The sequence below is a fragment of the Canis lupus genome, chromosome 33, assembly GCF_048164855.1.
Source record: "Canis lupus baileyi chromosome 33, mCanLup2.hap1, whole genome shotgun sequence".
Lineage (NCBI taxonomy): Eukaryota > Metazoa > Chordata > Mammalia > Carnivora > Canidae > Canis > Canis lupus.
In genome coordinates this window covers 23474970-23488921 of record NC_132870.1, presented here as the reverse complement: position 1 = coordinate 23488921, position 13952 = coordinate 23474970, and the positions used below count along the sequence as shown (strand labels likewise).

Below are 13952 nucleotides of genomic sequence, written 5' to 3'. Positions count from 1 at the left end.
TTAAGTATAGTACTGGGCATGCCCTAAAAGTATTTTTCATACCCTTTCAATGAAATATGAAATTATAATTTATATTATTCAGAACAGCTTCCTAATTAACAAAGAGATTCTATATTTTTGTGGATATTTTTACATTCCTTTCAACTCTTTATTGGTTATCCCCCTGCTGTGTAAAGTATTTTTCTGGCTGAGCTGCAGGTACCAGAGGAATACCCTCTTCCTTCTGGGTAAACAATAGTTAATATTTCTAGTTTAGAGGGCAGCCCAGGTGGGTCAGCGGTTTAGCGCCGCCTTCAGCCACAAGTCCTGGTCCTGGAGACCCGGGATCAAGTCTCACGTCGAGCTCCCTGCATGGAGCCTGCTTCTCCCTCTGCCTGTGTCTTTGCCTCTCTTTCTCTGTGTCTCTCATGAATAAATAAATAAATAAAATCTTCACAAAAAAATTTCTAGTTTAGAGACTTCACATGTATTTTTACAATTTTTGGCATAAGGTGAGACTACGTCAGATTCCTGAGTAACTTCAAATTTGTTTAGCACAGGACCGTTCCTCTCAGTGACAAACCTGTAGATTCCATTAGAAAAGTGTGTTTTTTAGAAAATGAAGTAATTATGAGTGTATGAATTTGTTAAGCTGAGAGGCAAAAGAAGATAAAATTAGAGGATAGTTTCTTTAAAAAAATCAGGTTAAGATATGGAAGTGTATCAGAAAGGAAAGATACCATTTAGAAAAAGAGCATCTTAAGATTTCTTCACTGGTTGGCATAACTGTACTTTAACATAATTTTTTTCTTAATTATTACCTAATTAGAAAGAAACATACATTTAGAAAGAATATTAATATGGCAAAGAGTTGGGTTGGATGGTGAAAAATCTGAGAGTTCTGGGCACTGTAAGTAGGTCTCAGATTATATGACATGCCTCAATGTTGAGAGTATTCACACACACACACACTTAAAACGACTAAGAGAAAGTATCCAAAGAAAAGAAAGAATAATAGGGAATAATAGTTAGTTTTAAGAGGTACCATTTTCTAAAAGAGAATGCTAATTGCCTATCCCAAAATCTATTCTCTTCCTTTTAGAAATAGAATCCTGATTTTTTTTTTCAGGGCACATTGTTATCCAGCTAAAAAGAATAGATTTTCTGTTCTTCCTTTCAGCTAGAGGTGATCTTGGGATTAAGTTCTGATTAATGTGATATCAGCAAATGGGTCTTACAGACACCTTCTCAATTTAATGGGGGTCTTCTTTATCCCAGTATTGTGTTGATAAAGTGACTCTCCCAAAAGAAAATCAGAAAGTCCTGACTTACAGTTTTTGCCAATTTCTGTGATGTATATATTTCCACCATGGCTTATTTCAACTACATGAAGCTCTTAGTATCACACAAGAGAATATTTACAGAGAGCAAATCACATTTTAAGTAACATGGCTGATTAAATCATGAGCCAGATATGAGAAATCAAATTATATGAGGAAATTTTCTACACTTATAGAAAGATACTGGCAAGATGGAGGCCATCTTCTGAACTTGATGCATCCTAATACGGAAGGATCTCTGGTATGTTTCCATTTTAGTTTAGATCCCTCCATCTTAACTTGGTATTCAAAGAAGTACAGAAAATTTTTTTTAGAGACTTAAGTTTATATAGACTCTTATTAGAGGTGTGGGAGACAGAGGAGATCTTTCCTGCCCCTGGAAATCACCAATGAGTTCAGGGATTTTATATGAGATAACATGTATTAGGAGCTCTCTTGAACATGATTCCCCAAGGGTGAAGGGGGATAAACAAATTTGGTGGTTTTCATATCAATAGATATAAACAGAGGAGTAGGAAAAGGCAGGATGTTATATTCTAATACAATACTTAGAAAGATGGTTCCCCTAAATTTTCAAATGGTTTATTACACCCCATCTAGAAACTGAGGGTGAGATATTCCAGAAAAGCCACTTCTTATGTTTAAAATAATTGCTAGAAGGAAGGAAGGACTAACACTTTATTCCTTTATTGGATGTTTAAGTGTTGTCTTGCATTTTGTTCTCTTATCTATTTGAAATGCAATTAGAGAAGTTATTTTGTCAATAAAGAAGGTGAAGCACAACTGGGACTTGTCTACAGTACCCAGTAAATGGCTCAAAACAATAAAAGCAGCTCTTTTGGCCACTAGTTAATTGTTTCTTTGGCTACACTAAAGACTCTGGAAAAATTATCAGCCTTTAAAGAGCATGCTGGACACTCTTTTACTCCACAATTGGTATAGAAGAAAAGGAACTTTACTATACTGTGCTGTTCGCTGCTGTTCAATGGAACTTTCCAAGAGGATGGATATGTTCTAATGAAGCACTTGAAATATGGTTAGTGCAACTGAGGGGCTTAATTTTAAATTTCATTTAATTATAATAAAGTTTAAATAACTAGCGGTGGTTAGTGGCCACCATATTGGTCAGCATAGCTACAAAGCAGTTTCTCCATCTATGATTTGTGACCCATCATGTTATCAATTTAGTTGGTTTTGACTAGCACTGAAGAAAATGAAAAGAAATGGAATTTCTCTCTACTTATCCATATATTCGTACATATTGTTTACTTTTCCATTATAGTCTTTAAATATTAGCATAGTTATTTAAAATTTCCTGTCTGATACTTCCAACATCTGTGTCACATCCAAGTCTGGCCTGATATTTCTTTAGACTATTTTTGCTTTTTGGCATCTCCTGTAATTTCTTGTTGAAAACCAGACATACTGTGTCAGGTATAAGAACTAAAGTAGGTAGCCACGTAGTGGGAAAATTTATAGTAATCGGACTGGGCGGTGGGCTATAGTCCATGTCTAATATAGCCATAGGTGCCCAGGGGCTTCAAATTTCTCTACTATCTTTGTTTTTGTCTTTCCTCTTGCTCTTGTGCTTCCTTAACTATTCCTCCTCAGAAAGATTCTGCATCTTTTAGTGCTTCCAACTATAACCTACAGCCATTTATATTGAAACTGTTTTGTGGTGGTGGTCAGGTTGCGGTGGGGGGAAGCATTCTAATATTGTGATTAAGTCTTGGACTTCAAGTGGACTGGTGTCTCTGGGCTGTCACCTTCAAGTGTTTCTCCTGTGGCATACCTTCCTCCCACATTCTAAGTGAGACAGAAAAGTTAGAGGGTGCTACGATGGGGTAGATGCCTTTCCCCAGCTGAGATAAGGCACTATAAACTGGCTTCCCTGGAAGAGTAGGCTTTTGTTTGGAGAGTACACTGGGAGTATTTCACCGTGATTATTCTTCCTCTAACCCAGCAGAACCTCTAGACGATCTTCCTCAGATCTTCACTATGTGAACCTGGTAGGGTTCATGGAGGTGAATCCCACAAAATTATGGGTGCTCTCAGGAATTTCTGACTCGAGCTAGTCCACTCTCCACCTGAGCAATTCATTAAAATTCCCATTTAAGTGTGCTACCACTCTATGGCTCCAGTGACTTCCGTCCCAGCCAAGGCGATCTTGGATGTCACTCTCTTGATTTCTTTTCCTCTCAAGATTTTGGGATGGTGGTTTGCCCTGCAACCTTAGTTCTCTGAGGAGTTCAAGGATAGTCACTGATTTTCAGCTTGTTCAGCTTTATCTTGTTGCAGGAATAGGAGTGACAAATCCTAAGTTCTTCACATATCATGGCTAAAACTGTTAATGACTACTTTTCAAACTTTTGCTTTATTTATATATTTCTGAGTATGTTCTGAGTTTTGATATAAAATGTAGTTCTTACCAGGGTTAAAAAAATGTCAAGAAACACTGGCATGAGGCAAAAAAAAAAAAAAATTAAGACTCTGGGGGCATTTCTGTGGAGGTACATCCCATCCATCTTCCCACACACATTCATGGAACCATCGTATGTATTTCTACGTTTGGTAAGAAAATTTCTCTTTAATTTCCAGAAAATATGAGTTGGGAAGGTTAAACAGCATAACTGGTAAATAGTGTTCTATTTATTTCTTATTACAAATTTGCTGTTCAATCACATAGAAAATATATGACCTGGTATATCTTTTTTTTTTTAAGATTTTATTTATTTATTCATGAGAGACACAGAGAGAGGCAGAGACATAGGCAGAGGGAGAAGCAGATTCTCTGTGGGGATCCCAATGTGGGACTTGATCTTAGGACCCCAGGATCACACCTTGAGCCAAAGGCAGATGCTTAACCACTGAGCCACTCAGGCATCCCTGGTCTGGTATATCTTAAAAGATATAGACTATTAGTTTTCTGCTTTTCTGAAAAACATTTGAATTTTGACATAATTGATTCTTTGCATTGCTCTTAGCTGCTAGGTAAACTGAACATATAATCTTAACGTGAATAATTTTATTTGACACTTTGATTTGCTGTTTGGGAAATATTATCTAAGTACTTCTTAATTTGCAATATTGATTTTTCTGTAGCAATTTTAGTCTAACTAGATTTAGTTTAAACTTGAAAACTAATTAGTTAGAAATTAATGTTCATTAAATCATTATAAAATGTGGCACGAGTAAGGGGTTTTGGAAGAGAAAGAAAAAGACAATGTTCTTTCCATCTCACTTCTGCATATCTTCATCCATGATAGGGACCAGTGTCTGAAATGTTTATGAATGCTTAGTGTACAGTCTTTCCTTTTCTATAATTCAAGTCTGACCTAACCTGTGCAAGGAAGCCCATAGAGGAGACATATGGTTTTCATAACACAATAGAAATGTCTAAATGTTCTATAAATGGGCTTCATATAGCTGTATTCAAAAAGAAAAAAAGTTTAGTATGCATTTGACATAGTATTTAATTTTAAATGTCTTTTAAAAAAGATTTCATTTATTTATTCATGAGATACAAGAGAGAGAGGCAGAGACATCTGCAGAGGGAGAAGCAGGCTCCCTGTAGGGAGCCTGATGTAGTACTTGATCACAGAACCCTAGGGTCATGACCTGAGCCAAAGGCAGATGCTCAACCACTGAGCCACCCAGGTGCCCCTAATTTTAAATGTTTGTATTATATTTATAGATTCATAATAATATTGTTTACTTTTTATTGTAATGTATTTTTAAATGTCACATTTGTGAAGTTTTATAAAAGGTAATTTTGTTCTCTGATTGCAAAATATCATAAATTCAAAAACCAAGTAGTCCTACATTTATAGCAAAACATTCAGAAATTAATAGAATAGACTGATTTTAGTACAACTATTGTGGCAGGTGTGGCTATTCCACCTGGAATTTTAAATCTGATACAATTTATCACGCTGCAAGCAAAGGTGGATAATAAAATGGTTAACCTCATAAATTAAATAAGGAAAAGAGGGAAGACTGTATAAGGAAATGGTACCATGATGATAAATAGTGAAAAAGAAATATGCTTTCCAAAGCATCAAAAATATATTCACAGGCATGGAAAACAAAAAGGAAAGGAAAAAGTTCGTGAATGAAAGTCTAAATGTTCATTAATCCTATTACAATAAAGTAAATAATTTTAGTTCCATATTTAATAGCTGACATATATTAAAGTGATCTCTGCTGACATATTTAAAACGATGTAATTTTGCAGGCAGTCATTTCACCACATGGTACACAAGCTAATTTCTCATAATTTACACATTCATACTTTTGGGAACCTAGATTACTAATAACCACCTCAGGTATGTGAAACCTATGCACAGGAAGCACCTGCAGAACAATATTAGTTTCTGTAAAGAAGTGAAACCATTTATCATAAATTTATTGAAAGAAACTCAGGATGATGTTTTATATTTATTAATGCATAAAAAAGTTTCTTACCTAAAGCTTTCATACACCAGACTGTCTTATTCCAACGGGTTGGCTGCATCCTAATACATTTACTATTTGATGTAAATTCAACCTCCACGGTATCACCAATGACTTCATCTCTCAAGATAATAAATATTTCACCAGGATTCTATAAGATAAAAAATATTACCCAATTAGGGCCTTGAAAAATATTACATTAACTAAAACACACATTATATTTATTAATGACAAAGTTTGCACATGATAATTATTTCTACATGTCCATATTTTCAACCATATTCAGAAATAAAATACGTAAATATGATTCTCACTACATCTTAAATTTCTCAACTTGGTGTCTGTTGAGTACTCATTTTTTTTCTCCAACCCTATCTTTTGCAACTGAAAAAACAGTGAGGACACACTTTTTCCATGTTTGTGAGGCTCCACATCTGAGAGTAATGAGCATCACTTCACAGATTCCAGGGAGCTGTAATTTGCAACCAAATCCTTTTTCCCCCCAAATCCTTTTATTTCACCTTTCTAGAACTTGGTACATTTATCTATAAATGAGAGGATTAAATAAGTATACCTTTAAGACATCTTAATATTTATAATATGAGTTTTAATGTCCAATGTTTTAAATGTCCAATAGTTTTAAATCTTACTTAATTGGGCTTTTCTGGTTATACTTTATTTGTGATGAGTATCTGTGAAGGTTGGCTAAAGGTTACAAATCTAAAAGTTTCAAGATATTATGGAGATCAAAAAGCTAAATCTACGTATATAAGGCAAAAAGGATTATTGAAAACTTCTTTTGAAAAAAATCCAAAAAAAAATAATTAGGGATAAAAAGATTGGCATTAATATGGAGAAAAAAAAGAAGGAATAAATATTTGTTGAGCACCTCTTTTATACTAGGAATTATGTTAAATACTTTTATTTTATTTTATTTTTTTAATATTTTATTTATTTATTCATAGAGACACAGAGAGAGACATAGGCAGAGGGAGAAGCAGGCTTCATGCAGGGAGCCTGATGTGGGACTCGATCCCGGGACTCCAGGATCACGCCCTGGGCAGAAGGTAGATGCTCAACCACTGAGCTACCCAGGGATCCCAAATACTTTTAATATAAAGGTACTTCCTTTAATCCTAACCAAAACATACATACTCTGAAGCCAAAATGGAAGGCTATTAGTTTTCTCTTTGAAGAACATGGTAGCTAATACAGAGTTACATTCTGAAGATTAATCAGAACTATCTCATTCAAAATCTGTATGCTACATTGTGCTGTTTAACCCCTCAAAATAACCAAAACCAAACACCATTTTTATGTTTACCTCAGATATCGCCTTCCCAAATGCTTTCTTCAAAGTCAAACTAAATTTCAGCAAAATAAAATAAACAGCAACCTCATTTATACACTCCTATAAAAACTGTGTTTACCCAAAAGTCATTAACTTCAAAGTTCTCTTATTTAAAAATTATCTCTCTAAGCATAAACCACCTACAGATAAAACATATCTTTACTGCTCTGCACCAAAGAGTTTCTACAAATACGTTGATGTCACTGAATTGGTTCAGCTGACACACTTCCACTTCAAGCATTTTTCCACCAGCGTCTAATGCTCCCAAGTATGTCTGTAGGATATTTTAATTAAATTTCTCCTTACCAATTACATTGCAAATGGAGAAAAGATGCCACTATTCCAGCTAACACACCTTCCCACATGTCAAGAATGCCCCTCTGCTTTCTTCTGTATGCCTCACCAAGCCACTGCTTCATGTGACTCCTGACATCAGGAATATGAAGCTCTCCTCTTCCTCACATCTGCCACTTCCTCTTCACAGGGCCTCCTGTCTATCTCTTTTAGTTCCTTTGTTGCTCACATCTGTCCCCTTACTGCAAATCTGTAATGACTTCCCATTTACTTTGGCCCAGATCCCCAAGATCCTCTGCTTCAAAGTTTTCAGAGCTCTCTTTCATGGGTACACTACGTCTTGTTTAATTTTGACCTCTCTGCTTCCAAGGCTAGTAAACCTAAGCAACCTCTTCCAATGTTTTATTCACCCAGCTAACTCATTCTCATTCATGAGTGCTCACACAAGCTTGCTGCGTCTGCATCAGATTCCCTCCTTAGGGACAACCGGGTGGCTCAGAGATTGAGCGTCTGCCTTCGACTCAGGGCCTGATCCCGGAATCCGGGATCAAGTCCCACATCGGGCTCCCTGCGAGGAGCCCTCCCTCTGCCTATGTCTCTGCCTCTCTCTCTGTGTGTGTGTGTGTCTCTCATGAATAAATAAATAAATCTTAAAAAAAAAAAAAAAGATTCTCTCCTTAATAGAGGACAGGACTCCAACTTTCAACCATCTCCAAAGAATAGTTTTAAACAAAAGGCAAGCATATTGGCCACCCCAAAAGAGGCACTTACATCTTCATTTGTATCCAGGACCAGCTTCATGGGCTTATGAGCCGTGCATTTGCACAGGCCCTGCACTTGGGAGGTCCTGTACTCGGTTAAATGTTCCGCTGTCACTGCCTTAAAGTCCTTACTAATTTGAAGGAGAGCCCCTATATTTTCATTTTGCACCAGCTCTCTTTGTACATAATGCTGGCATGCTATTTAGTTCCTACTGCCCCTCCATCTCCCCACACTTATCTTCTTCATTAACGTCCAACTCAGGTTTCACAAGCTCCATAAATCTTCCCTACAACTTCTGCCTATAATAACTTCCAAAGGAATCATGGAGCATTTCACACCCATACTCCTCATTTGACCTTTTCTAAATTATGCCCTCTGCTCTGAATTAATACTTCATGTCTACGTCTTGGCTTCCCAGCTACATTTTCAACATCCTAAAGTATTTTTATTTTTTTATATCATTGTGGCATCTTGTAAGAATTATGTACATAAGAGACAATCTGTACATATTTTTAAAATTAAGATGAAATAAGTCTGTTAAAATATGACATTTTGAAATTGAACATGCCCAGCTCTACTCATGACACCCCTGAGGACTCACAGCTTCATCTGTTTTCTGCATCTCCATGGAGGAAGCGGCCTGTTCTAGGAGGGAAGGTCCAGCCTGTCCTTAACTATTATGAACATCTTAATTAAAAATATAATTATATGGGTACACTTAATTCAATGGAGAAAGTACTAAGACACTCAAATGATCATAAATTTGGTTTTATCAGTTATGAAGCTGCTATTTTGCTCTCAATCTTTCTGACTCATCTGTTTATCCCTATTTTGTTCTGAACATCCAGAGACAGAAAGAATTCTGATAATCATCACTTCCAAGGCCTAAAGTTTTGTGGCATTGGTCACAAACCTTAGGACCTAAACAAAATGGCTACAACTTGGTCTGTAATATAACATATAGATGGTGAAGTTTCTGGTTTTGATAGGGTTGTTTTCTTTAGGCTTTAAGGATATGTTATGCACAGGCAACAAAGAATTTTTATCCCAGTGCATCATCATGACTTTTGTATACCAAAGGCCAATGGCTCTTTTCATATATTTATAACTGCTTTAATATGCACTAGGTTAGCAAGCATAGTCTCATGGGCTTTATTAAGCCAGGACTGTACAGCTTCCTCCAGCTAACCTCTATAGGACCCACAACAGCACAGTGAGGATTAGGTTATGGCAATAGTTCCAAATTTGGCTGTTAATTCTCACCTTTAGGATCACCTGGGAAGTTTTTAAAACTGCCAATGTTCAGGCCATAACCCAAACCATTTATATCTGAATCTTTGGGGACAGGATTCAGGCATTATTATTTTAAACCTTCCCTAATAGTCCCTCTGTGCAGCTTAGTTTGAGAGCCACTTGGTTTAAAGAAAAGATATCTTTTGGTCACTGTAAAACCTTACCACCAAAGGGGCAGCACTTCACCACAGAGACACTTCAAGCACTGGTAAACACAATAATATTCTGTAGCTTTTCCTGTATTTTTCAGTGAAGTCACGGGATCACACTTTAAGGTAAGGTTGGTTACCAAGAACTACTGTGATTTGGTATGAGAAATAAGTGGGCAGTGCTGTTAGTTTTCTGTATATTATTTTAAACTATATCTGGGTCCAAGGAATGAATGGGTAGGAGGTAATCTCTAAGATTCTTGTTACTTTTCCATGGGCCCTTCAGAGACATACCCCTTCATAAAGTCTAAGAGTTGCTCTAGTTTTGTTGGCTACATAATTAGGTCTGCATTAAAGTTGTAGCTATTTTTAAAGTGGCACAAGATTTTCAAGGTCTAAGAAACCTAAAATCCATGGAAAGGAAAAATGATGAGAAAGATGAATATGCAGAAGGATCAAGACTTCCATGCTCCTGGGTCCTGGGTCAAAGCAGTAGCAACATAACCTGCTGACTTAGTTGAACAAATCTACTAAAGCTGATTCTCCAGAACAGAAGAGGGAATAGGGAGGGAAATTCTCCAGACCCAAGCAATTTTATAACAAGCAGCAGCAGCAGGAGAGACCTTAACTCCCCCTTAATCAGAAAGGATGACGGTCATGCTACTATTTAAGACTCTTACCCAACTCAGTGGTGGCATCTTGGAAACACAAAACTGTAAGGAAACTTACTAGATTTCAAAGGTACTAGTTATGAAAGAGGCATGTGTCAAATAAGACCTGGTGACTCGCAATGTTAGTATGCTAAATTTCTAGATTTTGTAAGATGGTGGTGAAGTCTCAAGTCTCAGGAAGAGGGGAGGACCTATTCTCCTATTCAGCATAGGAGGACCTATGCTGAGAGTTATCCTGGCAAATCTGAAACATGATTTTCATTCATTTGGACACAAACATCTTTCCTCTGGTACTTGGCCATTGTTACATGGACTAAGATTGTACTAGATCTGTGTTCTGAGAATACAAGATTTTGACTGGAAGAACTATTTTTTGTCCAGCGGTTAGTTTATTTTGAATGTTTTAGTGCATGTGGCTGGCACTAAAATTATCTTGTATGACCTTCTAACTCAGGATTCCTTAAGAAGCAGGGTACCCAAGAGAGATATGAAATTGAAATAATTTAACTTCCAAGGATTTGAAAGAATTGTATCCATGTCAATAAAAGATAGCGCAAGTTTCTGCTATTAAAAGAATCCTGATCCTATCCAACCATCTGAGTGAGCTATCTCAGCCTGGAGGGTAGTGGGGTCTAATTTTTACATTTCAATTTCTTTGCAAACTGAATAGTGGGGAAAGTTTCATATTCTTCAAAATTTACTTTGTAGGTTTTGTTCAGAGCAGTTATTTAGACTCATTGCAGAATTCTTGGTGAGTAATGTTTAGTTTCAGAGGGATTTTTTCATTTTTGTGTAGATTTTACCTACTTGAGAATAATTCTCATTTCCTGTTTATTACAGTTTTTTCTATTTATTTCTGTCTTTTCCATTGTTTCTGACTCAATAGGAGACACCAGTTCTGATTGCTTAGCCCACCATTCCCCAAGTTCTGGAGGTCTTTAAGTGAGTCGTAATTTTTCTTTGCCTGGTCACCTTGTGTCGGTCCCCTGAAACTTGAACAGTTTAGTTCCTTGGACTCTTTAAGGGAATGTCAAAGAAGTTCTTATCTCTCTGGAATTGATACCATAATAGCTTAAAAAATGATTCTTCTGCTTAGGCGTGGGGTCTGGGGATGAAGGAATTAAATTTTGTATAACTGCACAGAAAGAAAGCTCGTCTTCTCCCAGGACTGCTAGTGCCAGCAAGATCAGGAGATTCTTTTCCCAAAGACACCTCCTAGCAAACAGACAATTGCAGCCCCTGTCATTCAGTGGCGTAAATTCACTGGCTTCTACCAGAAGGACCCTTTCATGCAATTTCCAAGGCTCTCCTGTATTTTTGACCTGTTCCACTGAACACCACAGACACTGAGGGCCAGCATTTTTCTATTGTCTGGAGATTATGTAGACCCAGATTCAGGTCCAGCTCTGCCCGAGCTTATTTAATAGTTCATTACAATGAAGACTTAGGAGGAAGATGTGTTTTCATATAACATCTTCTCAGAAACCCACACTCCATCCCCTGCTACATTACACTTTTATTCCTAAAAGAAACAGCTCTGCTAGCTCATATTTCCACTTAATAATGTAGGCCTTTACTACCTGTTTAAGAATTGAAAAATTGGTGATCCACAATATACATATTTTCAAATTCTACTCAGGAATGTTTCCATTTATAAAAATAAAATCTTTGATCTGGTTAATATGAATCCAACTTTTTTATAGTAACTTGATATATATATATATATACACATTATATATATGTTATATATATATACATTATATATATGTTATATATATATAATGTATAGCAACTATATATCTTTTGGCAACATGTCAAATAATACCTGATAAAATTAAGCTTTCATATATTCTCCAATATTAAATTATTCAACAAATGTTAATCAAACGTCTACTAGTTGCCAGGTATTGTTCTGGATTCTGAGGACAGAGCCATGAAGAAAGTAAACAAAAGGCCCAGCTATGTTAGAGCTTACATTCTAGTGAAAAGCAATATTTATGAAAACAATAGAGCCAGCCACTTAAATAACAAGGTATCTTACTGACCTCACATGGAATTTCAGCAGGAAGCACCACTGCCAGTGGTATGGTGCCTCTTGATGCTATTGATAATTCTTCAATTTCCTTTCTCTTACTTATTTCCTTGGAACATTCCACTCCTAGGTCTGTTGGAATATTTACCTGAAGGTAGTCCTCAGAACCTAGAGAAAAGTTTGTGAATGTGAACTATATCATGATTATAACATAGCTAAGATCATATTGTTTCCAATATTGTTATAAAGACTAATTGATAAACAATTAATTTAATTAAAATATGAGACGATCAAACTGAGTTTAAGATAGCTGGATGTTAATAATTAATATAATGCTTCACAATTTAACTTGTATTAAGTTTAGTCACCTTAGTGACTAAACTATACCAACTATATATATTCATTTAATAGTTTAAAATTTCTCTCCCAAAAAATCCAACTACCATTTAAGATTTTTCTTAATATTAAATTAACAAACCTGAAAAAGATGAAACTATCTCTTTTCAACTACCACCATTAAGAAAATTTATTTTATTTTAAACCAAAATACTTATTTACTCTTTAAATATATTTCCAAATTTTAAAAACAAATAGCACAACTGGGAAACATTGCTAAATAAACTAGTACTTATATACAACACTGGTTTAATAGTGAGATATTAATATTCATCCAAATGTTAATATGTTCTGTGAAAATATGTTTGTTCTATATCAAATAACATAGGATTCTTTATGGCAGTATTACTAAGAGCAGTGAAATATGCTAATGTGAATTTTGAATCTCAAGGGGAAAGAATATTTGATTTCTTTTTGTTTTAACATTTAGTAATTTAACACTTGGTCTCAATGGTTAAAATATTTTTATCTATTGAAGAAAAAAAAGTTGTATTAAGGGTGATGGATAATTGTTTCATAACTCAATGTTTCAAAGCTTGAAGCATCTCATTAGACTAATGTGGCTGAAACCAAGTCTAACAACTAGATCACACAGTAAACTCTTAGGTCAACTCCAAAAGTATCCCTCAAATCCACAAAGAAGAGAACTGGAAAAAAGGAAAATAGCCCCTGACAGCTACAAACTGCCCTGACTCTGTGTAAAAATCTTGGTGTTACTGGGAGCTGGCCTGGTGTTCTCCTAGTAAAAGCAACATCAGGCATGGCCACTGTGTTACCATCATGGATCAAGTCAGAGATGAGACTACTTTATAGTCATGTATGAATCCACGCAAAAATATGAACATTGCCAAAATCCCAAAAATAACCAAACATCCCAAATCCTAGCTCCCATCAGTAGCTACTACTACTTTACCAATTTCAGCCTTAGCCTCTTTTCATTTTGTTTGCCCTCTAGATAGAGTAACCTACCCCTCAGTTTGCCAGGGATTTTCCTGGTTTGGGCAGGGAACATGTTGTGTCCCAAGAACCCCTCAGTCTGAAGCACTGTGAGATAGCTTGTCACCCTATTTTGGATAAAAGTGATTAATAAACCAGATCATAAAATTACAACTGCTTTTTGGAAGCAAGCAAACTATAGCAAAGCCCTGCTTTCTTAAAAACTCCCTCAAATCCCTTAACAATAAACCTAAATCCTATAGAAAGTCTTTTCTAATACTTTTACTGAGATGGCCC

General features: G+C 35.9%; 1 protein-coding gene across 5 annotated transcripts in view; it reads right to left on the bottom strand.

The window, feature by feature from the left end:
- The window catches only part of BANK1 (B cell scaffold protein with ankyrin repeats 1), a 287136-nt gene that overhangs the window by 198124 nt on the left and 75060 nt on the right, over positions 1–13952 (bottom strand). For all 5 annotated transcript variants that reach the window (XM_072810740.1, XM_072810741.1, XM_072810738.1 and 2 more), the window contains exons 3-4: positions 12337–12491; positions 5784–5922 (exon numbers count right to left, since the gene is read on the bottom strand). In XM_072810740.1, the coding sequence (XP_072666841.1) occupies positions 5784–5922; positions 12337–12491 (294 nt within the window). The remainder of the gene's footprint in view (positions 1–5783; positions 5923–12336; positions 12492–13952) is intronic.